The sequence below is a fragment of the Hylobates moloch genome, unplaced genomic scaffold, assembly GCF_009828535.3.
Source record: "Hylobates moloch isolate HMO894 unplaced genomic scaffold, HMol_V3 SCAFFOLD_10, whole genome shotgun sequence".
Lineage (NCBI taxonomy): Eukaryota > Metazoa > Chordata > Mammalia > Primates > Hylobatidae > Hylobates > Hylobates moloch.
In genome coordinates, this window is record NW_026652285.1 from 72,684,787 (window position 1) to 72,710,205 (window position 25,419).

Sequence of the window (25,419 nt, forward strand, 5' to 3'; positions counted from 1 at the left end):
ACAGCTGTGATAAGTGGTAGAGCTGGGATGCTGGACAAGGTGGTCTGATACCAGGGTGTGCCTCTTAAAAAGCATATTATAATGCCTGTTTTTAATTTTTTTATTTAAATTTTTCCAAAATTTAAGTAGCATGATTTAAATGATTTAAAAATTATTTCTATTTTTTATTGAGATAATTTTCATAATGTAAAATTCAGCATGTTAAAGTATACATTTCAGTGGTTCTCGTACATTTACTATATTGTGCAGTGATCATCACTATCTACCATCTAATTATGGAACATTTCTATCACCCCAGAAAGTTTCTACCTGTTAACAGTCAGTCCCACTACTCCTCACCCCCATCCCCTGGTAACCACATAGAGACTTTCTCTGTGGATTTATTTATTTTGGATGTTTCATATAAATGGAATAATATAATGTGTAGCCTTTTGTGCCTGACTTAATTCTTTTAACATAATACTTTCTTTTCCTTTTTCTTTTTTTTTGGAGACAAGATCTCTGTTCCCAGGCTGGAGCGTGGTGGTGCAATCACGGCTCACTGCAGCCTTGACCTCCGGCTCATGATTCTCCTATCTCAGCCCCCCAGTAGCTGAGACTACAGGCATGTACCACCACGCCTGGCAAATTTGTGCATGGGGGTTTCACCATGTTGCCCAGACTGATCTCAAACTCCTGGGCTCAAGCAATCCTCCTGCCTTGGCCTCCCAAAGTGTTGGGATTACAGGCGTGAGGCACTGCACCCTGCCTGCATAATTTTCAAGGTTCTTATATACTGTAGCATGTAATTGCTTTATCTGATTTTAAAAGTAATACAAGTTTGTTGTAAAACTCAATTCAGAAAAATACAGAATAATGAAGAAGGCCTAAATTCTACCGAGAGATAACTGTGGTTCCTATTTTGGTGAGTATACCTTCCAGATTTTTAAAATAGGCATTAAAAAAAGTTTGTGTTACATACATTTTAAAAAGCCTGCCTTTAAATGTGTCATGTCAGGAAATGTAGAGATTTTTCATCATTAATTTTAATAACTGCACCATAACAGATTCAGTTTATGGCTTGCCAAGCTAGTGTCAGAACCCCAGAGATCAGAAACATCCGTGAGGAAGAGAGTGTCACAGCTCTGAGATCTTTGGCTAGGATTGGTGAGGCCTGGAAAGACCCTGGGAGCCTTAAACACTCAACTCTGTACCCAGGCCTTTTCTTCCATCTGATCTTGCAGTAGTTGTTCTCCCTGTCACCTTGCCTGGAGAGTTCTGATACAGGCATTTAGAATTAAAGTAGGCAGCGGGGGAAGATTGCAGGAGTGGGGGTGGAGGATTGACAGGAGCAATGTGATTTAACAAAGGGTAGTTGGCAGTAGTATGCAAAATGGAATGAAAAATATTGGAGTCAAATGATTGTGTGGCATATGTGAAATTTCTTTCGTTAAGTATAGCTTAGAGAAGTTTTAGCCATCTCTGCAGTTGATGCTTTTTAATATTAATGTAAACTGCTTTTGGTTTTGTATCATGTAACATTAGGTAAAGTTTCTTTTTCTTCCTCATATCTTTATACTAGAAGATAACTAATATGATTAGTAAATGAATTGAAGAGGATTTAATTTCTAATTCTTCTGATTTCCTGGGACTTGAAGTCAACATTTGCTAAATCTGTTGCTTGATTTTATACCCTGAAATGCATTTTCAGTGATTTGTGTCATTAGAGATGCCCCTCAGATTGGTTGGGAGTTGAAGTCATATCTGGGAGAAGAAAAAAAGTGAATATTTGTTGTATAACTACTTGTTCTAGGCACGATTGCTTTTGAATATATTATCTAATCGTTACAATATCAAGGGAAAGTATTATTCTAAAAGGAGAACTACCACGTGAACTTGGCCCTTCCTGATGTCTAAACTTATGCTTTGTCTGTGGTGTAGCAAACTGTCTCTGGGGTTGTCTTTGAAATCACATTGAGGTTTTTTTTTTTTCCCCATTAAATAATAACCAATATAGAAACTTGAAAAGGGGAGAAATCACTCATTGTTCAACTGCTGTAACAGGTTACTGTTACTGGTTTTGTTTATTCCTGGCTGGATTATCTTATATGTATTGTGTGTGTGTGTGTGTGTGTGTGTGTGTATGTGTGTGTGTGTTTGAAATGAGTTTCACTATATTGTCCCAGCTGATCTTCAACTCCTGGTCTTTCTGCTTCAGCCTCCAAAGTAGCTGGGACTACAGGCCTGCATCACAGTGCCTGGCAGGTTTTTCATATAAAATCATAGTCTGTGTATATAGTTTTGTGGTCTGCATTTTCACTTTAACATTCATAAGCTTATTTCCATATTATATAATGTACATCTTTAAATAGCTTTATAATATTCCATAGTTGTACCACACCATTTCCTGGTGTGCAATATTTCAAATGTTTAAATATTTTAAATGTTTCTGCTATTTTCAGTATAGAGATCATGGAATTGTTTTGTAGGCAGTTGGGTACAGGTTCAAGAACAAACTGGGCTTGTTCTGGGAGTGAAACCATCCAGCAGGGTCCTGTCAGATTGGATTGGTTTGCTTTTCTGAAAAAGGGCAGATTTCTCCAAATGCTACTAACATCTAGACAGTCAGTATAAACTCATGAAAAAATTTTTTAAAAGACAAGGTGAAAAGTTTGAACATATTCTGTGGGAGTCAATACAGAATCCAGTAGAGATGAACTAAAGTTTTCCACATGTTAATAAGGCCTTAGGGAACATTGATTTATAGGACTTTCCCCAGCAATGCTCTGGAAATAGCACTAGCAAAAACAGATGACATGGCTTTAATATGGTTGGGAAAACCAGGTTTGAAGACTCTAAGTGGTGGGTGTGAATGTGAATACTGCCAGAGAATGAACAAAATGAGATGACACATGGGATGGTTGAAGGCAGAACATTTACTATACAGTAGGGATCCTTTTGTCTTGGTCCCATAAGAATCTGGTAGGTATTTGGTTAATTGAGAAAGTTATTTAAAGTAGGGAGTCACAAAAATGATTCATAAGCGCATGTAACATTTTATTTTAACATATACATATTTATTAAATATTTTGAAAGAGGGCCTATAATTTTTCTTTGAGAATAGTTTCTTTCTTTCTTTCTTTTTTTTTTTTGATACTGAGTCTCACTCTGTAGCCCAGGCTGGAGTGCAGTGGCACGATCTTACTCACTGCTACCTCTGCCTCCTGGGTCGCAGTTCAAGCAATTCTCCTGCCTCAGCCTCCCGAGTAGCTGGGATTACAGGCTCGTGCCACCACGCCCAGCTAATTTTTGTATTTTTAGTAGAGATGGGGTTTCATCACGTTGGCCAGGCTGGTCTTGAACTCTTGACCTTGTGATCTACCCGCCTTGGCCTCCCAAAGTGCTGGGATTACAGGCATGAGCCACAGCACCTGGCCTCCTCTTTCTTGAACAAACCACTTGTATAATGCATTGATTACAAATTCCAGTTTTAATCCCTTTAAAAAGGAAGCTAAAGACCTGTGGATGCAGAATTCTAAATGCAACTGTAGGTTTTTTTAAAAAGTAGCTCACCTTATTCAAGTCTTTGAATTTAGTTTTCATAGAAGTAATTTATTTTCACTCATATGAAATGTTGAAATCACATAATTGTAGTAACAACTACATAGGCTGGGTAACTGACTCATGAAGCACAAGAACAGCTACCTTGGTTGGCGCTAAAGTGCTCATGGATGTTCTAGAGAGGGCCTAGTAGCCTTGAGAATTCATTGTGCCACAGGCATTGTTCTGTAGGTTTTATAGAGAATGCCACACTTTGGTTAATCTGGAGAGTTGATTAAGTTGGAGATAAGTTCTAAGAGTGTTATTGACATGGACTGGGCAATAGGAGAAGGAAAAAGGAGTGGGTAAATGAAAAGAGCTCAGAAAATTGGGGGGATAATGAAGACTATTTGGTTACAAGGGGAGGCCAGAAGTGTCAACTGCTCTAGAAGGGTCAAGAAAAGGATTGGAGGACTTAAGAAAAAAGCCACTGGATCTGAGGTTGCTTTGACCTTGAAGAAGAGTTGCTATAGGAAGAAGGAGGAAGTGAGGCCTGCTGGAGGTTAAGGTACTATTAAAGGAGGGGGATTTAACATAAACTTGGAATCAGTATATTTAGGTCCCTCTTGAAATGGAGAATAGCTGTGGCAGTATGTTGAGATCTTTTGAGATTGCTGATTATTTGACTAATTTTCCTTGTAGTGATTGTGTCAGAGAATTAGATGTAAAGTCTTTGCTTTCCCTTTACTGTAGTTTTCAACTGGGGACAGTTTTGCCCCCTCCCCCCACCCCAGGATGTGGTTGCTTATATCTGGAGACAATTTTGTTTGTCAGAGCTGGTGTGGTCCTACTGGCATCTAGTGGGCAGAGGCCAGGACTGTTGCTAAACAACCTCCAGTGTACAGGATATTCCCTACAACAAAGAATTATCTGGTTCCAAATGTCAATAGTGCCCAGATTAAGAAACCCTGAGTTCTGTTGTAACATCTAAGGAAGTTTATTTCCTTTTGGCTCTCCATGAGTGTTAGCTAACTCATAAGATCCCCAGAACTACCTTCTTTTTAATGGAAGGGTGGTAGAAAAGTCGTATTATTCTGGAAGGCTGCTGGATCTCATTTTGAATCAGAGCCTGAACCTAGTTGTTGCTGCCAGAAGTTGGGAATTTGGGCAGCTCAGGTTCATAGAAAGCAGAGTTTCTCCCACTAGTGTGTATTGTTTCTGAGCTTTGAAATGTTAATGAAATTCTTGAGACAAGTTTTACATTTTGAGAATTGTGGGGCAGATTTGCAACAAGAGCAAAATATTTTGTTCTGAGCAACTCTTGTGAGTACTTCTTTGTGTAAAATATTTCTATTTGGAGAATTGATTTTTGAGGGCCTTAGTAATGGCTCATCCATTTTACTGAATTTCCATTTTGGTTTCAGGAAGGCAGGTGCGTAATCATCATAATCATTGACAGGTAGTAGAATGTCCTCTTGATGCCTGGTACTGTACAGAATACTTGAAAACAAAGAACATTCAGAAGATGATCCCAAAATAGATTCCTTCTGTATTGGGTTTAAGCTAAGGCAGTGATTCTGTTCTCAAATATGTTAGAAATCAGCTGGGTGTGGTGGCTCATGCCTGTAATCCTAGCACTTTGGGAGGCTGAGGTGGGCAGATGGCTTGAGCACAAGAATTCAAGATCAGCCTGGGCAACATGGTGAACCCTATCTCTACAAAAAATACAAAAATTAGCTCGACATGGTGGTCTACACCTGTGTCCCCCAGCTACTCAGAAGGCTGAGGCCCAGCTATCTGGGAGGCTGAGGTGGGATAATCGCTTGAGCCCAGGAGGCAGAGGTTGCAATGAGCCGTGTTCACACCACTGCAGTCCAGCCTGGGAAACAGTGAGACCTTGTCTCAAAAAAAAAAAAAAAAATCGTAAGGAGTCAGAGAACCAGCAAGTCATGATTCTCTTGATAAATTAATTTTATCATGTGGTCTCTGATGTAGCACAAAATTTTTTTAAGACCATTGCTTAGAAATATTTATCTTATTAAATTTACACACAATCATTCTATTGGAATTATGTTTGCATGTGTCAGTGGTGTGACCAGTGGTGGCTTATATAAGGGCTTTTTTTTTTTTTTTGAGACGGAGTCTCGCTCTGTTGCCCAGGCTGGACTGCAGTGGCGCAATCTCGGCTCACTGCAAGCTCCGCCTCCCGGGTTCACACCATTCTCCTGCCTCAGCCTCTCCAAGTAGCTGGGACTACAGGCGCCCACCACCACGCCTGGCTAAGTTTTTTGTATTTTTAGTAGAGACGTGGTTTCACTGTGGTCTCGATCTCCTGACCTCGTGATCCGCCCGCCTTGGCCTCCCAAAGTGCTGGGATTACAAGTGTGAGCCACCGCGCCCGGCCATGATAAGGGCTTTTTAAAAAATGTGTTCATTTATATACATTATTTTCTATAATGGTAAGTCTGGAAAGAGGAAATCCACAGGCGGTATGGTGATTTCATGATTCTTCCATCTTACTGTCTTGCTCTTGGTCTTTCTGCTCTATCATCTTTTGGCTGCTGCAACTTTAGGCAACAGGTTTGCTCTCCAGTCAAGGAAAAAAAAAGAGGAAGAATGAAGGAGGAAGGGACAGTGCCTACATATGAACACAGAGCGAGGGAGGCCGAGAAATATAGGTTATTTAGTTGGGTACCTTGTTTCCCTGAACAAAATTGGAGTTCTCTTACTAAGTAAGAAGGGGAGAATAGATCCAAGGTAGGCAATTAGCAGTGACTGCCACAACTATGAAACAATTTAAAATGTCCGTTCATGAGCTTGTGACATTCATGACCTGACCTGCGTTCTCATGAAACATTGTTGGAATATTTGTATTAGTATTCCTTACCTATTTGTTGAACATACTTTTGCTGCTAGCCAGCAAAATATCTGAAATCATCTGATGTTAGTTGATAGCCAGCAACAAATCTGAAATAATCTCAGATATTGAAGGTTTAAGAAACATAAATTTAAAAAACCCCTTAAAAATGAGAACAGTTTTTTTGTTGATTTTTTTTCCTTTGCAAATGAAAAAATTTCATATTTGATTTTAATGAAGGTACACCCTATTCCAGGACACCAGTGTTCCTGAGGAATGTGGTTTTGGAACCACTGATATTAATATTGTTTGTGTGTACTGTGAAATTACTTTTTCTCTACTTTCACTTACATTGTTTTCCTAGATAAAAACATTCTCCTTTCTGTCTTTTAATATTACTCATATGTTGTGGGCAATTGGAACATTTTATATTTAAAATATCTTTTCCAAATTCTTTTTTTTTTTTTTTTTGAGACGGAGTCTCGCTCTGTCGCCCAGGCTGGAGTGTAGTGGCGTGATCTCGGCTCACTGCAAGCTCCGCCTCCTGGGTTCACGCCATTCTCCTGCCTCAGCCTCCTGTGTAGCTGGGACTACAGGCGCCCGCCACCACGCCCGGCTAATTTTTTTGTATGTTTTAGTAGAGACGGGGTTTCACTGTGTTAGCCAGGATGGTCTCGATCTCCTGACCTTGTGATCCGCCCGCCTCGGCCTCCCAAAGTGTTGGGATTACAGGTGTGAGCCACCGCGCCCGGCCCCCAAATTCTTTATAATGATCCTATATTAGCTTTATTATGATAAAAAAGCCTTATTAATTTTTCAAGGTCAATACAAGTCTTGTTTTTTCTGACACTGCACCCTATGCCTCAAATCCAGTTTTGTCCCCTATCTCTTGAACTCCTACAGCAGTCATAGACTGTATGACACATTTAGCCCCTTGTAGACTGTATTGAATTAATCACTAATTGTTGCATATATTAGCAAGATCATTCCCTGTTACATTTTTTTCCTGTGTGTCCAAAATTCTTAGCATGGTATTAAGTACATAGTAGATGCTTAGTAATTGCTTTCTGATGATAAACTAATCACATTTATGCATGAACACACATGAAACTAGCATGGATTTGATAGCAAGATATGCATAAAATAAAATATGACTAATAACCAGGGTAATCAGAATTTCATGACTTTTACCCTTACCTATTAATGATATAGGACCTCTAGCACCCTCATAAATGCCTCCCTCCAAGATTTATTCCGGGAGTCACCAAATTGTGTTTGATGTTTGCTCACTAATGCATTCCACTGCTCCATGACACCTGTCTTTTTCTTCCTGTGCTGTTTGCTGCCGCTGCAGTTGCACATTGGTACCTCCTGTCAGATATCAGAGGTCTGCCTCTTTGCCTGACACTACCATCTCCTTGGTCTTATGCTGTCCTGCTAGATACATTGCTGATATTCAGGGGCTGTTGTTGTGTCCCAGCTCCTTTCTCCCCATGTATTATGTCTTGTGTGAGCATCAAAGCAGAGCTTGTCACTTCGTTTTTAGTGAAAATCATTCTTTAGTTTCTTTGTTGTAGCTCCTCTGTCTTTGTTATGAGTTCTTGGGGCTGGGCTGGAGGAGCAAACTAAGTCTTTAGAAGGGACTATGCTCGGGAACACTTCTCTTGTTCAAGGCTATGTTTATGCCAAGTTCTTTTTTTTGAGACAGAGTCTTGCTCTTTCACTCAGGCTGGAGTGCAGTGGCACGATCTCCTCACTGCAGCCTCCTCCTCCTGGGTTCAAGCGATCCTCCCACCTCAGCCTCCCAAGTAGCTGGGACTACAGGCATGTGCCACCATGCCCAGCTAATTTTTGTATTTTTAGTAGAGACGAGGTTTCATTATGTTGGCCAAGCTGGTCTCGAACTCCTGACATCAGGTGATCCACCTGGCTCAGCCTCCAAAAGTACTGGGATTACAGGCGTGAGCCACCATGCCCAGCCAATGGGACCAAGCTTTTCTGCCTCACATTAGCAGGGATGATTATTCCCCTAAAGTATTCTGTAGTCCCTCATACAAACATTTCTTGGGGTTACCAAACGTGAGTCTTGGTGGCAGGGATGGTTTAGGTTCTAGCTTGCAATCTGCTGTACCTGTAAAGTACAACAGGTAAAACATTACAATTCAAGAGTCTCAAAGTAGCAAATCAGAACTCAGAGCATTATCTTGCCTCACAGACAAAATAAAAACTTTACTTATTCTTGTTTTTTATGTCTGATTATAATAGAATCCAGTGTGAACTTTAAGCCTACAAAGAAAGGAGAAAAGACAAATGCACTGTATTTCATTAGTCAAATTGTGCAGTTCTTACTTCTGTAGCTTCTAAACTTGATTAAGCTCTTAGTTGAGCAGATATTGTACATTCTTACCATCTTTTACAGGGCAGTTCTTTATTAATATTTTGTTATATTCCTTTTGTCTGAAGTTGTGTATTTGATAGTAATTGGAACCAGACCTTGTCCAAGTTCCTAGCAGAAGTGTGAGTAGATAGGGGGAAAATCCCTATACCTAGTATTGAGCCTCAAGAGCTAAAGCAAATGGTCAAGCGGGAAAGGGAATAGACAGCAAAAATGGGGAGGTAAGGAGAACCAAGGACATAAAGCTTCCACAGCCAGGGTGATGAGGAATGAAAAGATGGCCTTCTCTACCTGGAATAGTTTGTAAAACAGTAAGAATAACAAAATGCTTGTGTTAGCTTTCTCTTGCTTTAAATTTCCACTCATGTCTTTTTTTTATTTTTTGTGAATGCTTGAGCTTTAATCCAATTCTGTGCACCTGAGATCATTTTTGTTGTAACCCAGAAATCATTTAAGAAAGATAATTTTTTTGTAACCCACCTAGATGTGATCTTGCCTTTGTGCAGTACTTAGTTGACAGTGACTACTCAAGTAAGTACTGTTGACTGTCAACTCCTTAGGGATTCAGGTACTTGATTGCCAGCTCCTCGGAGAGTCAGCTGGGAGTAGGAGACCCAAGACACCACTGCCGAGCAGTGGGAACAAATGGGGTAGAGAGAGGTAATGAAATGTCACTAGGACAGTTGTCACCGGACATAGAATTCCCTTGACTTAGTTTACTGAGTCCTGCTTTGAAATCTAGAAATAGAAAACAACCAGGAATGGGGATAACGGGAGAAATGCTCCCTTAAATCTCTTTGCCGGGACCTCATCATGATCTAGAGATACAGGAGTCCTTGCTCTTTTCCCAGAGTCTCAGCTTTTGAGCAGCAGAATCAGGAGTTAATCTAGGACTCTCTCTGCTCCCAGACTCATGTATTCACCACTACACTGGGATGGTTTTTTTTTTTTTAAACAGTCATTTGTTTATTGTTTGCCTAAGTGCATTTGTTTTTGTAAGCTCTCATTCCCCATACAAAGGATATGAAAATTGCATTGTAGTGATTTTCAGCCACTTTCACTGATGGGTAGCTTCAAGCACTAACCTCGAAGCTTAATTTGATGCTTAATGTTGGAGCAGGAGCAATATGACCATGAAATTCTGGTATCGTTGATTGGCTCTGCTTGCTTTGGTACAGTGAACTTAATTCAGTCCATTAAAAGTTTTAAGTCTAGTAAGATTTTGAATCTCTTTAATCTGTGTACACAAATGCTCCATATATATTTATTGTATGAAATTCAGATTCACTGTTTTTTCGTAGTTAAAATAGTTTGTCTAGAATGAATAATGATCACCCAAAATTTATTCTGCATACCAAAAGAACTAAGATAATTTGTATCTCATTTAGTTAGTATTACTGTTAATTCTCATTAGCCTTAAAAGTAACTTACTAGAAAAATAACCTAAAATGTTAAATAAGAAATAGTAAGATTGTTATCTTAAGGCCTTAGAAGGCAAAACAGAAAAATTCCACAGATTTACCTTTGGAAATTATGTTAAGTCCTGAAATTTTGAGTTCTATTTTGAGTTACTTTTAGGCTCATTATTATGCAGGATTCTGTTTGGGGAATACTGAGCATTTTGTGTCTTACAGAATTTCTTTTTGTATATTTATGTCTTATTATACTTCTGAATGGGGGGGCTCAATACAGTTTAAGGACTTTTTCATACACACACACACACACACACACACACACACACACACACACTAGTAATAGAAAGCCAAATATATATGTCAAACAATTTTTTTCTTTTGCAGAATTAAATGTGAGGGAGTCTGATGTAAGAGTTTGTGATGAGTCATCATGTAAATATGGAGGAGTCTGTAAAGAAGATGGAGATGGTTTGAAATGTGCATGCCAATTTCAGGTGAGGAAACCCAACCTATTTTGAAAAGTTTTATATTCTTTGTATTTTATAATTCTAAATTCTTCAAATTAAAAAACCTAAAACACCTTGAACCCCATAAAGAAATTGGGGTCACAGCCCTTCAGTTCTTTTTTGTCAGATGATGCCCTGTTATTTGTATCTGCCATGCTGCTTGCATGGAATTGAGAGGACAGATTGACAATAATAGATGTGACAATTCTTTGAAAAAATGTCAAATTTCTATTTAAATGTAAGGTATAATTGTCACTGAAAGGAAAGAAGGTACAGGTTGAACTAGAGTCTCTTATTTTAAATGTTGGCATCTTTTTCCTTTTCTTCTCCTTCTAGTCTGTCTCTTTCCCTTCCATTCTTATTTGTTGCTGTCTCATCTCTTCAGGCCACAGAACTTGACTGACTTGGAGACTCGGGGTAAGTCAAGGTTAGAGCTCGAATAGCAAGTGGAACCTCAAACTGAGAGTGTAAATATTTTTGCTTTTCAGATGCTCTTTTAGTTGTGATTCTGTTGTCTAAAAAAGTAAAACAAGGGAAATATGTTACATTTAATTCTTTCTTTTTATTTTCTGTGGTTAAATGGTAATCAGACTTCAGAATGTTTCTTACAAGATGGTCTCTGATGGTTGATTTGATATGAGGCAAAAAAGGAATTAGAATTTTTTTTCCACTCACAGTTTTATTCTAAACGTACCCACCATTTGGGTTTGAGGGGAAGAAAGGGTACAGAAATCAGGAACGAAAGCATAGGAGAGTTAGTATTTCTGGTAACCCTGTGACCTCAGGCAAATTTCTGTATGATCTCAGGTAATTTTCTTGGCATCAGTATTCTATCTGAAAAGTGAAGGCACGTTTCCTACCCTTACTTATGATACTGTAATGAGAATCAAAATTGGAAAGAAAGCTTGCATATGAAACATCTTTGAAAACTGTAAACCATCAGGTGGTTTATTTGAATTAAAAGAAGTGGAGAGTTTAGGTAAAGGAGGAGGGGTATGTAGGTATACTGTTGTCCAGCCAGTTTCTTCATGGTCGAAAGGGGCTTTACATTCAGTTACATAGAATGATAGGAGGGTTTCTCTTGGGCATTTTCATATCAGCCACCTTCTGCCAAGCTTTCTTAGGTAGCTTTTGGCTGGCTTCAGATCCCTGCTGCCTGTTGGCTGGAGACATTTCTTTGCCAAGAGCGCCTTTCCATAGAGCTCTGCATAGCCTGGAAGGTGACTTTAGCCAGAATGAAATGAGAAGTCGGTGATAATTTGAACTGTTTTCCCCCTGAACCTAATGTGTCATTTTTCTCTGACTGCTTTCAAGATTTTCTCCTTACTGTGTTTGACTATTAAGTACTATGGTATGGTTTTCCTTGAACTTATCATGCTTGGGGTTGGCAGAGCTTCTGAAATCTATTTGTTACTCAGTTTGAGAAATATTTTGTCACTATTTCTTCAAATTTTTTTTCTGCTTATTATTTCTTGTAATCTGGGACTTCCATGATGTGTTAGACCTTTTGATACTGTCTCAAGGTCCCTGATACTCTGTTCATTTTTTCCCAATTTTTTTCCTATTCTTTACATTAGATAATTTTTATTGATCTGTCTTCAGGTTCACTAATCCTTTCTTCTGTCACCTCCATTCTTCCCATCCAGTGAGTTTTTAATTGTAGATTTTTTATGTTTAGAATTTACAGTTTCTATTTACCTGCTGGGATTTCCTCTTTTCATTCACTGTAAGCATATTTTCCTTGAGCGTAGATGTTACTGCCGCTTTAAAATATGTCTGCTAATGTCCATATCTAGGACATCCTCAGGTATTGCCTCTGTTGATTGTTTTCTCATGTGAGAATGGACCATATTTTCCTGTTTCTTCACATTAGAGTAACTTTGAATTTATCCTATACGTTGTGAATCATATGTTTTAGAGTGTGTGAGTTTTGTTATGTTCCTTTGAAGATTATTATTTTTGAAACAGTTGGCTGAACTCAAACTGCAGATTCTGCCTTACTTGTGGTGGGCAGCAACACAAGTATCAATTCATTTCTTTTAGCCTCACTGGGGCTACTTGGAGTCTGCCCCATGTGTGGTTTAGGGGTCGGCCAGAAACGTGCTCTGAGTTCATACGCGGAACCTGGGACTCCCCTGGAACTCTCTCCTTTCTGAGATTTCCCTCTCACATTTTAGTGGCTGTGGTTGTCCTCAAGTCTGTTATCTGGTTTGTTAAAAGAAAGATGGTGGGTTTTGTTGTTGAAGATTTAGTCACCCTGTGTGGGGAAGACTGGGGCTGTTCTCCTCTTCAGCTGCTGTGTTTCCTTAGGTTAAATTCCTTGAGGTGGAATTGTTGGGCCAGTGGATGCTCATGTGCAGATTAACATTATCACCAGTGGCCTCATATCAGATGTCCTGTTTCCCCTCAACCTTTTGGTAGTGGATTTTGTTGGTCCTTTTAAATTTATAAATCTGAAAGACAAAAACAATTTTTATTTGCATTTGATTACTAGAGAAATTGAAAATGTGCCGTGTATTTGTTATAATTTTTCTTGTGAGTTAATATTTCATATTCTGTGTCTAGTTTTTGGGGTATTTTCTTTTTCCCTTATGTTGATTTGTAAAGACATATGTGTATGCATATATGTATATATATATATATATATATATATACTCTGTACAATACAATATTGGAATATATATATATATTGCTTACTATGCTGAGCATTTGATATTCATTAACTCATAAACTCTCAAGAGAACCTGCTGCTTTATTTATTTATTTTTATTTATTTATTATAATTTTTTTGAGATGGAGCCTTGCTGTGTTGCCAGGCTGGAGTGCAGTGGTGCAATCATGGCACACTGCAACCTCCACCTCCCGGGTTCAAACGATTCTCCTGCCTCAGCCTCCCTAGTAGCTGGGACTACAGGTTCACGCCACCACACCCAGCTAATTTTTGTGTTTTTAGTAGAGACAGGGTTTCACCATGTTGGCCAGGATGGTCTCGAACTTTTGACCTCGTGATCCACCTGCCTTGGCCTCCCAAAGTGCTGGGATTACAGGCGTGAGCCACCGTGCCTGGCTACTTTGATTTATTTTTTAAAAAAGTAATGTATGCCCATAGTAAACAACTTGAACAATATAAGAAGATATGTAGCAAAAAAAGCTTCCACTCCAGACTGTCAACTCTTCTCAGAGGCAACATCTGTTACTTCTTGCATTTCCTTCTAGAAATATTTTGTGTGTATATAAATTTGTTTAATTCCCCTTTTAAATATTAAATCATTTAATAGTATTTATCTTAGAGATTGTTCCTTTCCCGGAGCAACAGATTCCAAAGAACTCTATATTTTAAAGAAGTTATCCTAATTTCATTTTTTTGTTTTTCTTTTTAACACTATATATTCTTAATTGACAAAAATAATTGTGTATCTTAGTTTCCTTTTCATTTTGTTTATATTTTAGACACAAAGAAATTTCAGATTTTCACCTTATATTTATCTGTCTTTTTTTTTTTTGTTTGAGACGGGGTCTCACTCTGTTGCCTAGGCTGGAGTGCAGTGACACAATCATAGCTCACTGTAGCCTTGACCTCCTGGGCTCAAATGATCTTCCCACGCCAGCCTCCTGAGTAGCTGGGACAACAGGTGTGCATCACCACACCTGGCTGATTTAAAAAAATTTTTTTATAGAGCCGAGACCTCTAGGTTGCCCAGACTGGTCTTGAACTCCTGGGCTCAAGCAATCTTCCCACCTCGGCGTCCGAAAGTGCTGAGATTACGGGTATGAGCTACTATGCCCAGCCCTGCTTTTCTTCATTTTTTGAGAAAAGTATTTCCCTGAAACTCTAAGATTATAAAGAAATAGCCTTTTTGACGTTTTAAAAAATATAGTTGAACAGCTAGAAAATCCTTCCATGATCTGTCTGAATTGCTTGCATTTTTACCTTGTGGCAAAGCAGGGAAGGAAAATATGTTGGGAGTTGACACCATTAGACATTTATCCAGTGCTTACTTGTGCTGGGTATGAGACTAGATGCTGAGGATGTAAAGATGTTTAAAGGCTGGTTCCTTGCCTTGTAGGAGCAAACTGCCTCAGGGCTTACAGTATAGTTTGATCTTGCTACCGAGTGAACCTTCCTTTGAGCATTCTGCCTTCCTTTATAAGATTATAAATCTATATAAGGTAGACTTAGGTTATTGCCAGCTTAAAAATAATGACCCGACTTGCCCATTAAACCCTTCTCTGCTGGATGCTTTAGCAATATCTTCCAATTCATTTTAAAAACTTGCTTATGATTCAGCATGCTTTTAGTGCTAAATAGAAGCTTTCTGGGACATTATTTAAATACATTTTAACAGATAACAGGATTTTAAATAAAAATTCAAATTGTTTTTTTTCAGTCTGCTAATAAGAGCTATTATCTTGCCACATATATAAACAAAGCCACTTTTGTTAATGTGGTATACAGAAAAATGATTAATACTGCATCTTTCCCTGAAAACTTTGTATAGAGTACAGTCTATGACTTTTTTTCCTGTTTTCTTTCTTCGTCTTTGTTCTGGCATTCTCTGAACTATGTGTCTTTCGTCCTGTATTTATCAATGTCTGCTCTTGCTAGGTGTCATGCCCTCTTATTAGACCCTTTGTTAGTCACAGTTCTCCAGAGACACAGAAACACACACACAAACACAAACACACACATACACATACACATACACATGAATGTGAGAGCGAGCGAGCAGTAAGGAATTAGCTCATTTGATTATGGAGGCTGAGAAGTCCCACAGTCTGTCATCTGTATACTAGCCCAGGAAAGCCAGTGGTGTAAGTCCCTATCTGAGACTGAAGGCCTGGGCACCAGGAGAAGATCGATGCCCCAGCTTAAGCGGTCAAGCAGAAGGAGAGAAGAATTCTATTCAGTTCCTCAGTGGATTGAATAGTGCCCACTCACACTGGGAGGGCAGTCTGCTTTACTTGATCCACTGATGCAAATATTAATCTCATCTAGAAATTCCTTCACAGATAAACCCAGAAATGATGTTTAGTCTGGGCACCATGGGGCCCAGTCAAGTTGACACATAAAATTAATCATCACAACCTTGTTATTATTTTCTACTTGCTGTATTCAGCATAGTTGCTGACACACAGTAGGTGCACAATAAATGCTTGAATGGATGCAGTTCCAGAGTTGTACACTGCTCCATCTTTCTAAACTACTTAAAATAGCTGGCAACATCATCACATTCTTCTAGCTAAAGAAAAGGTATAGGGGAGAGTTCTTCCTCCCAACAAGGGTGGCAATATAGAGGAAGCAGACTTTAGGTTAGACTTAGAATCCAACATCAGTACATAAGTCAGAAATCGCATGTTGTTAAAATTGTCCAAATCCCATAATTTGTCCATTAGCATAATTAGAGGCTTCCAGGAGAGACCCATGGAAACTGAGAATGACCAACAGCAGGTCTACTTCTCCCTTCTCACACTCACTCCTAGGTATATGCTCGTGAGGATGAATTTCAGAGACATTAAGTCCTCTGCTCAGTATCACCAAGTGGCAGATGGCAATATACCACTGAATTAACTTGAGTGTGTAGTGGTTAAAATACATCATTTGGGAGGAACTGCGGTTCTTCCACTTATTAGTGACTGTTGGCAAATACTTATGACTGAGAAATGGTACTAGCAACAGCAAAATAGCTAATGTTTATTGAGAATGTACCATAGTCAGATAGAAATGCCAAAGGTAGGTTATCTTATTTAATCTTCATAACAACTTTGTTAGGTAGGTAGTATTATAATCACCATTGTACACCATTGAACATGGTGATGGTGCTGGCCCATAGTCACATGGTTGGTGGGCCCAGGATTTGAATTCAAACATTTTTGGCTTCATAGCCTTAGCTCTAAGCATTAGGCCATGTGCTTCACATGGTTATGATATTTAAGTTAGGACACTTAAAGTTGTAGACTAATGCTTACTGGATAAAAACTGTTGAATAAATGTTAAGATTCTCAGCCCTATCAGAATTAATGCTTCTTTTTAATATTCAGTTTCCTTACTATCCTTAGAAGAAATTCATGGATAAATTAACCTACATAAACACATGATTAAAGAAATGAATTTAATGCATGATTGCAATGTAAAGGAGAAATAAAAGTAATTTATAGTAAAATAAATATTTCAGAATGTAAATGTTTAGGTATGATTACCATAGAAGAAAATACAGTCATCAGATGTTTATGTCTGCTTATGATAAATGTTTGGATTAAAAAAATTAAAAGCGGCCGGGCGCGGTGGCTCACGCTTGTAATCCTGGGGATCACAGGTAGATCGAGACCACGGTGAAACCTCTCTACTAAAAAACAAAAAATACCAGGCTGTGGCGGGTCCTGTTAATCCCAGCACTTTGGGAGGCCGAGATGGGCGGATCACGAGGTCAGGAGTTCAAGATCATCCTGGCCAACATGGTGAAACCCTGCCTCTACTAAAAATACAAAAATTTGCTGAGCGTGGTGGTGTGTGCTTGTAATCCCAGCTACTCGGGAGGCTGAGGCAGGAGAATTGCATGAACCCAGGAGGCGGAGATAGCAGTGAGCCTAGATTGCGCCACTGCACTCCAACCTGGCGACAGAGCTAGACCCCGTCTCCAAAAAAAAAAAAAAAAAAAAAATTAAAAGCAACTTCATTCCAGGAGTACATGAAACAAAAATGTAGATGTCTAGTAGATGCTAGAATAAAAACCAATATTAGGAGAAGGTATAACAGATCAGACTGATTTGTAGTATTTTGGAAAGTCTTGTCAAAATTCCTACATGAATAGCCAGAGAGACATTCAGAAGTTGTGTGATACTTGTTTTTGTTGTATGGAACTGTCCTTTCCTTTGCAGTACTTCAGGCATCCTTGGAATCTATCCGGTAAATGACAGTAATGTCCATCTGTCAATGTGACAACCAAAAATGCCTCCACAGGGACAGCCACCCCTAGGGGGCGATATTGGCACCTTTGTGAACACAACACTACTTTAGAAAGTAAGCATTTGTTGAGGAATGAAAGTGGGATTGGAAAGTACATAGATTTAGCACTGATATCTTAGAGCTCATAGTAGTTTCCTTGGCTAATTGAGTATTGTATAATTACAAAGTAACATATTGACTCATGTAGACATCATACTAGGTATTGTGTAAATTTTAGGGAAAGAGAAGAAAGGAATGTGATCCATGAAAAACTGGAGGAATATGTGTAATAGGGAGGCTTCCTAAAATAAAAATATAATTTTAATAAAAGTTGGTGTAACATTCTGCCGATACTGAATGTATAGTAAAGTCGACTAGGTTATAAAATATTTTACTAGAAGTTGTTTTTGCCAGTGCTTGACCTGTGGTAGCATGCCATATATATGCTTCATAAAGTAAATCTGATCATTTTTTAAAAGTAGATAAATGATAAAAGTAAGTCTTGATCATTGAAGAAAAATAGAGAAATATGGAAAATCTTAAATAGGGAACTAGGAAACCATGAAGACAGGTAATGTGAAAAATTTGTTGACATTTTATTCCAGGATTTATTTTACGTGTATTCATTTTTTTCTAAATGGGCTATAAATATACTTCATTTTCTTGCTATGTTTTATTTTATATTATCATATTATTTAAAACATTTACAGTTAGCTTTGTGGAATACATAATACATTTAAAAATAGTACAGAATCCAGGCCAGGCGCAGTGGTTCACGCCTGTAATCCCGGCACTTTGGGAGGCCGAGGCGGGCAGATCACATGGTCAGGAGATCGAGACCATCCTGGCTAACACGGTGAAACCCCGTCTCTACTAAAAATACAAAAAAACTAGCCGGGTGTGGTAGCGGGCGCCTGTAGTCCCAGCTACTCGAGGCTAAGGCAGGAGAATGGCGTGATCCCAGGAGGTGGAGCTTGCAGTGAGCCAAGACCGTGCCACTGCTCTGTCTAGGCGACAGAGCGAGACTCTGTCTCAAAAAAAAAAAAAAGTACAGAATTCCCAGAAATTATATATGTGCTTTTTGCCTAACTTTGTTAGCTTTTCTTGTCACACAATATATTGTTTTAAAGGTAATTCTTTTTTACAATTACTATTTTTTTTTTTTTTTTTTGAGACGGAGTCTTGCTCCGTTGCCCAGGCTGGAGTGCAGTGGCACAATCTCGGCTCACGGCAAGCTCTGCCTCCTGGGTTCACGCCATTCTCCTGCCTCAGCCTCCCGAATAGCTGGGACTACAGGCGCCTGCCACCGCACCAGGCTAATTTTTTTTGTATTTTTAGTAGAGACGGGATTTCACCATGTTAGCCAGGATGGTCTCAATCTCCTGACCTCGTGATCCTCCCGCCTCGGCCTCCCAAAGTGCTGGGATTACAGGCTTGAGCCACTGCGCCTGGCCACAATTACTATTTTTAAACTTCAGCTTTTATTTTAGTTTCAGGGGGTACATGTGTAGGTGGATGGGTTTATTGCTGATCCTGCCACCCAGGTAGTGAGCATAGTACCTAATAGGTAGTTTTTCAGTGCTTGCATTTCTTCCTCTCTCCCCACTCTAGTGGTGCCCAGTGTCTATTGTTCCCATCTTTATGTCCATGTGTATCTAATGTTTACCTAACACTAATGAGAGCATGAGGTATTTGGTTTTCTGTTCCTCAGTTAGGATATTGGCCTCCAACTGCATCCATGTTGCTGCAGAGGACATTATTTCATTCTTTTTTATGGTTGTGTAGTATTCCTTGGTGTATATGTATACCACATGTTCTTATCTTATTTACCATTGATGGGCACCTAGATTGATTCCATGTCTTTGCTATTGTGAGTAGTGCTGCAAACAACATATGGGTGTGTGTGTCTTTTTGGTAGAATGATTGATTTTCCTTTGGGTATATACCCAGTAATGAGATTGCTGGGTTGAATGGTAGTTCTGTTTTAAGTTCTTTGAGAAATCTCCAAACTGCTTTCCACAGTGGCTGAGCTAATTTACATTCCCACCTGTGTAGCATTCCCTTTTCTTTGCAGTCCCACCAGCATCTGTTATTTTGACTTTTTAATAATAGCCATTTTGACTCTTGTGAGATGGTATTTTCTTATGGTTTTGATTTGCATTTCTCTGGTGATTAGTGATGTTGAGCATTTTTTCATGTTTATTGGTCGCCTGTATGTCTTCTTTTGAGAAGTGTCTGTTCATGTCCTTTGACCTATTTTTAATGGAATTATTTGCCTTTTGCTTGTTGGATTGTTTAAGTTCAAAAGGTAATTCTTAATGACTGCAATATTAATTTCTTGAACAGTTATACTTCAATTAAACATTGTCTTGTTAGATATTAAGATTTTTAGGTTATTGATATTATAAATTTCTGTTGGAAATGGCTGTAATAAATGTTTGTCTACAAGTTTCTGTCACATTGATTTCTAAATGTGTAATTCTTGATCAAAAACTGTATTCCTTTTTTTAGGATTCTTGAAACATATTCTTTAATTATGTTACCTCAAAGTAGAACCAATTTAGATGACCAAAACTGGTGTAGTGGGATGTCCACCTAATTGAATTTTTTAATAGCCAATTTTATAAGTTGGAAATAGCATCTCATCTTAGTGGACAACTCTGATTGCTAGTGAAGATCAATAATATTTTATGCATTAACTGGCCATTTGTAATTTTTCTGTAAACACTTCATGTCTGTCTTTGGTCCCGTTTTTATTAATTTATATGATCTATTTTTTAAGTAATAATAATAACTTGTATCATATTGTTATAGCATTCTCCCCGGATTTTAAAACTTCAGTCATTTATGATATTTGTAACATGTAGATGTTTTCAAGTTTTCCTGCATGCAGGTCCAGTGTCATTTCTCAAACCTGTATCACCTCTTTTCTTCTTCACCTGTCTTATTTCTACTCATCTTTCAGGGCTCAGTTCATATTCCACTTTCTCTGAGGATGCTTTTCTTGAATACTTCAGCTTACAATAATAGGTATTAGGCATTACATGCTTACTGATTTGGTACATGATCTAGCTTTGCAGTATTGGTTTTTTTTCCTACTTGTATGACTCTCTTACAAGATTGTAAGATTTCCAAGAACAGAGATCATCCTATATTTCTTTGTGTCCTCTATACCATTTACCTTGGGACTTTGCCTACTAGATGTTTTGAATAATGATTTTTTTCTATTTTTATGATTAGGTTTGAATGAATAAATGAATTTTGATAATAATAAAATGCTGTTACATAAGTAGCACTCTTTACATTGTCAATCATTTCCTCTTATTACCTCAGTGGTTTTTCATAGCAAGCAAATGAAGTAGATAGAGATTTTCATTCTCATTTTTATGGATAGTTGGTAGTTATTTTCCTTACGAATGTGAAAAAAGGTATGAAGAAATAGCATAATTCTTTTTAAACAAACAAAAAAAAACCCCAGGCTATTCAGTAGCGAAGTATGTCATAATGCTATGGTATTGCATTCATGAATGTGAAATAAACTATTAATATTCATGCCTAGTTCTGAGAATTTATTTATGTTGCTTTTGCAGTGCCATACAAATTACATTCCTGTCTGTGGATCAAATGGGGACACTTATCAAAATGAATGCTTTCTCAGAAGGGCTGCTTGTAAGCACCAGAAAGAGATAACAGTAGTAGCAAGAGGACCATGCTACTCTGGTATGTATGATATTCTTCTGAATAAATTTTGGAAAATATGGTGGAATCATTTCTAAAAGGGGGTTTTGAGTCAGAAGTATATTTCCACAAGTGCTGCGTGGATTGGTGGTGGTTGTTGCGGGGAGTGGGGGAAATCTTTTTTGCCCTCATTTCACGTTGTTGCTTTTTAACCCCAGGTGGTCTTGTATAGACTTATGTTACTCCTTACTACATTGTTAAGGTTTAACACCCTTTTTATAGGGACTTACATTCTTTGCATGTCCTTTGCCTTATGATTTGAACATTAGACAGAATGAGCTTTGAGGTGGGGAATGATAGGGGATCTGTCTTGATGACTTTTTAAAAAGAGGTGAGGAAGGCCGGGTGCGGTGGCTCACGCCCGTAATCCCAGCACTTTGGGAGGCCGAGGTGGGCAGATCATGAGGTCAGGAGATCGAGACCATCCTGGCTAACACAGTGAAACCCTGTCTCTACTAAAAAATACAAAAAATTAGCTGCGTGTGGTGGCATGCGCCCGTAGTCCCAGCTACTTGGGAGGCTGAGGCAGGAGAATGGCGTGAACCGGGAGGTGGAGCTTGCAGTGAGCCAAGATCGCACCACTGCACTCCAGCCTGGGCGACAGAGCAAGACTCCGTCTCAAAAAAAAAAAAAAAAAAAGTGAGGAATTTCTGTAGAAAGTCATTAGCAGTATCACAGATTGTTGCTTTCCAAGTTTTTTCTTTGCCACGTCTTCATCCCATGCTGTTTGTATTTACTTCATCTTTTTTTCCTTCTAGAATTGGTAGTGGTCGATTTGGGGAACTATTAATGTTATTTTCTTGTGTTTGTATCAATGTTTGGGGATAGAGATGCAGGTGAGGTAACTTGAATTATTATATCGAGGTTAGTGGTAAAGGTGAAGGCCATTCTTATGGGATTTCCACTTCTTTTCTTTCCCTATATATTACAGTGTTCAGAAATTCTCCCGTTTACTAAATGTGACAATGTTAGGGTCAACTACAAAGTCAAAGGGGACAGTCTCCAAGGCTGTTCTCACTTCTGACACCAGCTGAGATCAAGAGGTTCTCCGCAGCTAACCCTAGGCTCAGTAATTTGCTAGAAGGGCTAACAGACTCACTGACAGCTATTATGTGCATGGTTATGAAGGGAGAGGATATATGTTAAAATCAGCCAAAAAAAAAGAGATGCCCAGGACAGATTCTGGGAAGGTTCCAAACATGGAGTTGCTGATTTTTCTCTCCCAGTGGAGGCATGGACAGTGTTAACTCCTCCCAGTTACAGTATGTGGCAATGCACATGGAGTACTGCCAGCCAGGAAAGCTTGCCTGAGTGTCAGTGTTCATAGTCTTTTCTTTATGAGACCGCGTCTCACGCTGTTCCTCAGGCTGGAGTGCAGTGGCACAATCATGACTCACTGCAGCTTTGACTTCCCAGGCTCAAGGGATCCTCCTACCTCCGTCTCCTGAGTAGCTGGGACTACAGACACATGCCAACATGCCAGGCTCATTTTTTTTTTGTATTTTTTGTAGGGACAGGGTTTTGCCATGTTGCCCAGGCTAGTCTTGAACTTGTGAGCTCAAGCAATTTGCCTGCCTTGGCCTCCCAAAGTGCTGGGATTACAGGTGTGAGCCATTGTACCCTGCTATTCATAGTTTTTATTGGGGCTCATTGTGTAAATATAATTTGATGAGTTGGTTGTGTGGTTAATTGAAGACTCTGGGTCCACTAATACTGTGACCCATAGCCCCCACTCTACTCTTCATGATTGGTCTTTCTAGTGTAACCAGCCCCTACCCTAAGACTTAGATGTGGCCCAACCCCCAACACTAAGTTCCAGTGTGGTCAGCACCCTCCCTTAACAAATATCCTCCTATCAGGTATGACGTAGGTTACCTTCCAGAAGCGGAGGGAAAAGCCCAGACCTCTCTTGTAGTAAGGCCAAATTCTTTCTATACACACTAAAATAATTACGTGCTTGGAGAAATTATTATGTTTTTAGGCTAGTAGACTATGATTTGGTGTGGTTCTTATATACTTCTTTAAGTACATTGTGTTTCACAAAATGATCTAGAAATTAAAGAGGAATATGGAGGTTCTTTCCAGTCTCAAATTATGCTTCACTTATGAGGAGCATATATTTAAGACACCAAGTGTTAACACCTAATGTTAAACATTAGGCAGCAGAGTGGTAGATCGGAAAGAGCACTGCACTAGGGTTACAAGACCTCACCTTAACCTAACTCCAACCCTTATTTACTGTGTGACCTTGGACAAATCACTAAGCCTCTCTGAGCCCCAATTCCTTAACTTGTTAAGTGGATATTATCTCCTGTGGTTGTTAAATAAGGATTGAATGAGCAAAGTTATAAGCTGCTATATTGATTTTATTTTCTGAGTGGGCAGTGTTTTGTTATTTGGTCTTCTGTGGATCCTATTCCTTGAACTAGAAATACTATTCTCTTTTCCTTACTTGAAAACTCTTTTTCTTATGCTTAAGGTTGGTCTTAAGCCTTTTCACCTCTGTGAAATCTTCCTTCTGTGACATCTCCTGGCAGAGTTTGTTTACACCTTGGGTGTATTTCTGTACATATACCATATTGTATTTCATTCATCTGACATAAGTACCACCAGCCAAATCAGTGCTTTCTCAATGGGAAGGTACTGTCTTACCTAGGGATGTGTATCATAATCTCAGGGTGGGATGGAATCGTGTAGGTTGGGGAAATGCGTACCATTTACAAAATATAGCCTACAGGGAGAATTCTACCTTATCAGAGTAGCCACAGTATTTAATTTATTTAAGGATTCTAAATGACAACGGAAGGTATGAGATTTTTATATTTATTAAAATTAGACATGGTTTGAAAAAATGATTGGGAGTAGTATCTTGTGCACTGGGAATATGTCTTATCATTTTATTCCTCGCATTTACCATGGTGCCTGGCACATAATATGTAACCAATCATTGTATGTGGAATGGAAGTAATAAAGGGGTGTTTTCCTAAGAAGAGTTTGGTCATAAAAACAATTTTGAGTTTCCTTCCTCCTTCTCTTTTTTTCTGTTCCATCACTTTTTCATTTCCTCCTTATTTACTCAGAGAAAATGTCATTTTGTGGTTGATTAATCAAAATTGAACATAATTTAAGACTTTCCATAAAATCCCATGAAGATTTTACAATTGGTACTGCATACAATATATATTTTTCTAATTCCTCCTGTTTCTTCAGTATCTGGGAATTTGATTATTGTCCAAAGGAGGTTGAAGGGAAGGGAACAATATTGTTCTGAGTGTTGTCTTCTGCTTTAGAGGACAATTTGGAGAGCTAGCATGGGTTCTTTAGGATTCAGGGTATCCTCTCCCCTGGCAAGTGCTAGATAAAGTGTCAAATTCCTCACTTGCCCTCTCTGCTTTTTTAAATGACTCTGTGCTGATGATTTTACATCATTACCCTGTTTTCAACATGTTCTGTGCTAATATGCTGGTTCCTTTAGGATTATAGAATAAATATTTTACATTAATTATACTTGAGACTGGCTTCTTTCTGGTAACTTTGATGAAGGCTCTTTTTAATTTCACTAGCGACAAGTCAGTTAAGTTTCCTTCAGATTGGATTTCCTAGAGGAAGTTAATTTTATTAGTAACATGAAAACCTCAAGCCTTTGGTTCCTTGCTTCCTAAACCTTGGGGCTTTTCTTACCTTTTGGCTTTTGGTCTTTATCCGCAGATTTCCTTAAGAAGATTTTTTTTTTTTGGAGTAAGACCCAAAGCTCTTTTCCTGCCTTTCTAATAAAAGCAGCTTATTCATTATTTCTCTCAAGCTTTAACAAAACTAAAATTTTCTCCTACCTTTTAAATGAGTGGATTAAAATTAATTATTTATATTTTTAGCCATTTACTTTACAGTATTTATTGTCTTTATTCTGTTCAAAGCATCTGGGTATGTCCTTAATGGGATACAAAGATGTATGAAATATAGATGATTATGTATCTAAGCAATTTATATTTTGAGAGCAGCATAAAATAAGTATGTAAGAATAAATTGTAAGATATCAGAAATATGAG

General features: G+C 38.6%; 1 protein-coding gene across 2 annotated transcripts in view; it reads left to right on the forward strand.

Annotated features, from left to right (window-relative positions):
* Window positions 1-25,419, forward strand: part of TMEFF1 (transmembrane protein with EGF like and two follistatin like domains 1) — a 114,117-nt gene that overhangs the window by 15,895 nt on the left and 72,803 nt on the right. For both annotated transcript variants that reach the window (XR_004249900.2, XM_032164686.2), the window contains exons 2-3: window positions 10,571-10,680; window positions 21,226-21,355. Coding sequence is in view for 1 of the 2 variants with exons in the window: in XM_032164686.2 (XP_032020577.1) it covers window positions 10,571-10,680; window positions 21,226-21,355 (240 nt within the window). In the remaining variant the exon portion in view is untranslated. The remainder of the gene's footprint in view (window positions 1-10,570; window positions 10,681-21,225; window positions 21,356-25,419) is intronic.